At 41.8% G+C, this 5,677-nt stretch overlaps 1 protein-coding gene across 4 annotated transcripts in view; it reads left to right on the top strand.

Annotated features, from left to right (window-relative positions):
* The first annotated feature begins 777 nt into the window (after nucleotides 1-777).
* Nucleotides 778-5,677, top strand: part of LOC113031773 (uncharacterized) — a 34,741-nt gene continuing 29,841 nt past the window's right edge. Inside the window, exons 1-2 of one of the 4 annotated variants that reach the window (XM_026184188.2) lie at nucleotides 778-1,383; nucleotides 4,807-5,059. In XM_026184188.2, the coding sequence (XP_026039973.2) occupies nucleotides 4,969-5,059 (91 nt within the window). In that variant the 5' untranslated portion in view covers nucleotides 778-1,383; nucleotides 4,807-4,968. The remainder of the gene's footprint in view (nucleotides 1,384-4,806; nucleotides 5,060-5,677) is intronic. The other 3 variants (XM_080308551.1, XM_026184184.2, XM_080308552.1) reach the window with 3 other exon arrangements.

Here is a 5,677-nt window from a genome sequence, read left to right as displayed (position 1 = left end):
CATCCAGAGGTAAGACCAACATGCATGAGTGTAAACTCTGTGTCATCAACAGGTTTTTGTGTTGCTGGTGTCATGGTGGTGCAGTGGTTAGCACTGTGTCCTCACAGCATGAAGGTTGTGTGTTTGAGCCTCCTGGTTGGCTGGAACCTTTCTGTGTGGAGTTTGCATGTTCTCCCTGTGCCTGCATGCTTTTCCTCAGAGTGCTCTGGTTTCCAGTCCAAACACATGCTTGTTGGCTTTATTGCTGGTTCTAAATTAAATGTGGGTGTGAAAGGTTGTCTGTCTGTTTAAAACCTGAGGTGGACAGGTGTACCCTCTCTCATTATCACAGCTGGGAACCCCCAGTTACTTTGGTTGGACAGGATGGAGGGTTTCTTTGTTGGGTTCTTATGTCATTTTATTTAGTTTCACATGATTTTCTCTTTTAAATCATCTGTGTCGTCTGAAGGCTGATTCTACTTGGATGTGTGATGATGTTTGAATCCTCAGAGTTGATTGTAAATGTCTTTCCTCCTCAGAGAAACACTCTGTGGATGAACATGGAGCTGCACTGTTGAAGAGAGTGAGTGTGACTTTAACTCAGCTTTCATTCAGTAGATTCAGGCTGTAAATCATCCTCATCTTGAACATTAAACACGATGAAACAGACGAAGCATCTTTGAAACTGGATGCTTCTCACAGTGTTAATGTGGAGTCTGCAGCAATAATGTTTCCACTGACGACAGAGTGAAGGACTCCGCCCTCAAACCAGCGTTCGTCCCTGTACCATTGTTAATTCAGTGGGTTGGTTTCGCCCCCTGTCGAACCTCCAGGAAACTGCAGGTCTTCCTGATCGTTGACAGTTTAGTGAATAACAGAAACACACAGTATTAAAGATTTATACCGTCTGTGGTAAATTACAGCTTAAGAGTGTTCAGTCAGACACAAGTAGCTCTAGTTAGCATGTGAATGTGATGCTTACTTTGGATTATGGAACTTTTTATTATTATTAACGGATTCAGTATTTATTAAACTCGGTGTATCCGTTGTTGCTTTGGAGATGCAGAGACTGATTAAAGAGACACGACGTCACTCTTTCTACTCATACCTGAGCCAAAGGTAACGTTGATGGAAAGGCGGTAACATCTATTTCAACTCGGTTTATTTCTATGGCGCAAAATTAGAACAACAGTCGCATCAAGGCGCCTCCGTTATTCAGGCGGGCTGACAGCTGGGAGGAGAGAGACGCAGAAAAGCGGAAGTTTTTCCGCCTCAGCGTTTACAGAAAGTGAGAGAAAGCAGCGGGAGAACAGTGCCTCACACTAAGCTGCTTCACAAACACTGAAGAATGATTTTCCATCAGCAGTGATTCCTGGTGTTCACATTTTACATGAAGTATTGAAGGTAAGCGCGGCATTAAGTTCTGCTTCCTCCTGGAAGTTCACGTTCGTAGTTCTGCTTCCTTGTTAGGGGAGTGCGAAGGCCCTCTATCTGCTCTGTTTCTTCTTCTTATTATTATTCAGGCAAAACAAGTGCCTGTTTGAGGGCCTAAACATGCTCAAAAACTCAGCCACCTATTTGGGGTTCTATTGCATAACCTTCATATTTGGTCAGTGTCAACTACACACCCGGGCCATGTTAAACTGCGGAGCTTTTGAGTTTTCGGGACACGGTGAGGCCGTGGCGCCACGGCGAATTTCGATGATTCGCCATGAAAATCTTATTGCCTCTCACTCTGTCATACATTGTCCGACCTGGACCAAAGAGCACACATATGATAAGGCTTCAGCCCTGAAACATCTGCAACCTCAAATTTCTCCAGGAAAGACTTTTTTTTTATTTTTTTGTGTCCCGTTTGGATCTTTAGCCATCAGAATTGTTGCCTGAAGGCCAAGAAAGATGCTTTACTTTACCAGTTGGATCATCATGGCCTTGCCATATTTGTCCATTTGATTGACCTTCATTATAATTATGTATTTATTTTATTTTTGGTTGTTACAGGCGGGACAGACATGACTGGGGGATAGGACAGGGAGAAAGAATGAAAGAAAGAGAGGGAGAGAAAGAGTTTTTTTTTTTTACCTGGATCACCTGTTGAGAAAGAAAAAAGAAAACAAGCAGAAGAAGACGAGAGCAATACAATAAACAACATCATGATGATCTATGTGAACATAACAGTAAATAGGGGAGACTGGGGATAGTTGTAACGTGGGTCAGTTGTAACACTTCCAATTTCTCCAATCAGGGCTAAGTTTCAAATGATGTGACTCATCCTGTGCATGCCCAATTCAGTTCTGCTATCACATGTGAAAAATCAGCACATTTTGTCAAACACAGACAATTTAACACGAAAAAAAGTAATTTGTATGCCAAAAAGTAAGTTTTTCTACTTTATTTCAATTTCTAATAGCATTATCTGCTTTTCAGTTAAACTCATCAAACTTAAATTATGTTATTTGTATGTCTATGGGGATATATTCTGTGTAGGTCTTTAGTGCTAATGTTTTAGCCGTTGGCTGTAATGTTAGCTAGTTCATGGCTATAGGAGTCTGGGTCAGTTGTAACAGCAACAGTCTGGGTTAGTTGTAACAATAATGCAGATGTTACAACTTACCACACTATTACTTTAACTTATATTAAACAAGTTGGGGCAACGACATCAGCAGAGAGAGGTTCACTGGTCGCATTTGTATATGCGGTTAATGCCATTGGCAACACAATTCCTCCACTGTTTGTGTTCCCACACACACATTATGCAGACCACTGTGTCAGAGATGGACCAGTAGGAAGTACTGGTAGTGGAAATAAATCAGGATGGGTGCAAGAAACAGATTTCCTCATCTTTCTGAAGCACTTTGCAAACCACACCAAGGTAAGCCATGAAAAAAAGTAATGGAATTGCGATGCTGGTGAACAACTACATTTTTTCAGCTTCATTGTTATGTTCAAAATTGGTGCAAGAGTTGTAGGTTATAATGCCCACTGAGCCAATGAGGCCAAACTCAAGGAAGACCAACCAAAATGAATGAAATATTCAGTTGCAGAAAATTCCATAATTTGTCTTTTTTGGGGGGTTGGAATATGTTCAAAAGCTAGATTTCTGCATTCTGTCACACACACACACACACACACACACACACACACACACACACACACACACACACACACACAGCTACATAAATGGCTCTAAGTGCATTCATTTGTTGAATAAACAGAGATTACATGTTAATGTTTTGTTAGTACCCTTATTTCATTGTGTTACATTTCACCCCAGGATATGTTACAACTAACCCAGACTATGGGGTTAATTGTAACATTTCACTCTTTGTGTTTGAGACCATACCATGCAATGGGTAATTGTGCTGCAGAGAAAATAGCTGCACTATTTAATAGCCGAGACATGTAAATACTTTGCATTACATTTTGAATCCACTACCTTAAAAGAGCTCCAATTTACAGACAGAAATGTGAAAAATGTTACAACTATCCCCGGTCTCCCCTACTAAATGTTAAACATTATTGTGCAGCAGTAAGATCGACAGCGCACAGTGTGCTTTGAGGTAGGAGCCAAAAAGGGTGTAGTTTGTGTGTGTGAGTCCCCGTGTGTACACCTGTCAGCATGGACACGCTTGTTTTTAAAAGGTTCCTTCATGTAAGTAAATAAAAGCCTTGTTGAGAATTAAAGTGTTTCTCACCTGTGAGAATCTAGAGGGCTTTTAATTTGAAAGAGTTTGTATAAACCAGGGGTGGGCAATTCATTTTCGCAAGGAGGCACATTTGAAAACGAGACTGCCTCCACCCCAGAGAGAAGGGTTACATCTCCTGGGTCTAGGTTCAGCTTGCCCCTCTGAGGGCGGGGGGTACCTGGACCTGGGATATAGAGTATGTTTGGGGAGTGCGACTGTCTGTGCAGTGTCTATTTGTGTCTGTCTACACGTTGGGTGAGTGCCGAGTATTTGGTTGTGCATATGGGGTGGGAATGCAGGTTTGTGTCCGCGTGCACCTGTTCATCTGCGTCTATAAGACCCAACCTCTCTGGGTACATCTCAGGCCCTCCAAAGTACGGAGGCCTATCTCCCCTCACCACACTCCTTGCCGGTGGCTGATGCCCTGTGTGTTGGGGGTTGGTGGTTTCTAGTTTATTGTGATGGTGCTGTTTTTATTATGTTGCTCTTTTTTTTTGTTTGTTTTCTTTCTCTTCTGTTTTTTTTTCTCCATACAGGTGATCCAGGCATTTTGTTTGTTTTTCTTTCTTTCTTCCCCCCTTCTCACCGTCTCTTCTCCCCTTTGGTTTTCTTTCTCTCCCTCTCTTTCTTCCATTCTTTCTCCCTGTCCTATCCCCCAGTCATGTCTGTCCCGTTTGTAGCAACCGAAAATAAAATAAATACATAATTATAATAAAGGTCAATCAAATGGACCAACATGGCAAGGCCACGATGATCCACTTGGTAAAATAAATCCACTTGGCATCTTTCTTGGACTTCAGACAACAATTCTGATGGCTAAAGATCCAAACGGGACACACAAAAAAAAAAAGAAAAGAAAACGAGACTGTTGTGGAGGGCCTTTCCAACAAGCTGAACTCAAACTCACACACACGCTGCTGTGGGTTGCATGTTTTTATTACACAATTTTACTCAAGGTTCAAGCTGATGTTTGACGTTCACGTCCAATCACAGTTTTCATTTGGGTGATGGAAAAGTAACAAACGTCCACGTCAGTAATGTTGTCATTAGTGAAATACAAAGCAGTCTGTTTCCATCCATCAAATGAACAAACAGCAGACATGCTGTCCTTCATGTATAATATGATTTCTTCATTTTCCAGGTGGTAACTATGACGACTAAGAAGCTGCTCATTGAAACACTGAACCAGTTGAGTCCAGAGGACTTTGCTGAGTTCAAGTCACTCACTGAACTGGAGAAAGATCTATCATCCGAGCCAAGGGGTCGACTGTAAACAGCAAACACACAGGATGTAGTGAAGCTGATGGAGGAGACGTACAGAGGAGAGAGTGTGGAGGAGACCAGAAAGGCTTTAATGAAGATGAACAGGACTGATCTGGTGCAGAGATTATCAGGTATCACCTCAGGAACCACAAATAAGAGAACAAAGACTTAAATATGTGAGAATACTGCACATAGTTCATCACATTCATATGAAACCAGGTGCTGACTGATAGAAAAATCTCTTGACTCTGTGTTGTGTAGTGAATGATGAACAAAGACGTTTATATTTTCGTGCTGCTTTTTATAACGTGGATTAGAGCAGAATATGTGCAGGTCAGGCAGGCTGGCTCATTACAGGAGGCTCAAACACAGCACACTACAAAATAATAGCAGCTTATAGCCGGTGTGCAGTGATATTATGTGACTGTTTCAGGACTTCACAATTACAACAAACCACTGAAACTCTTCTTATTAACAGTTAGACAGCTACAGAGGTCACGTGCTCTGTATAGTGGTCGCACACATGCTGATACCTAATGATCCCACACAGTGCAGTGATCCACTGCCTCTGAGAGAGGGCGCCATTGAGCCAATAAACATCACAAATCCATTGTGGTTATTATGGAATCACACACACCATAAACACTGTTACACAAGCTCAGTTACAGTATTTTGATCAGATCAGAACAAAAACATCCAACATCATTCAACATGGTTGGAAAGTCTTCAAGCAGCTCTACAGGTTATAA

Source organism: Astatotilapia calliptera, chromosome 11 (genome assembly GCF_964374335.1).
Source record: "Astatotilapia calliptera chromosome 11, fAstCal68.1, whole genome shotgun sequence".
In the NCBI taxonomy this organism is placed as follows: domain Eukaryota; kingdom Metazoa; phylum Chordata; class Actinopteri; order Cichliformes; family Cichlidae; genus Astatotilapia; species Astatotilapia calliptera.
The sequence above is the reverse complement of the archived record's forward strand: the minus strand, read 5'-3'. Positions and strand labels throughout refer to the sequence as shown.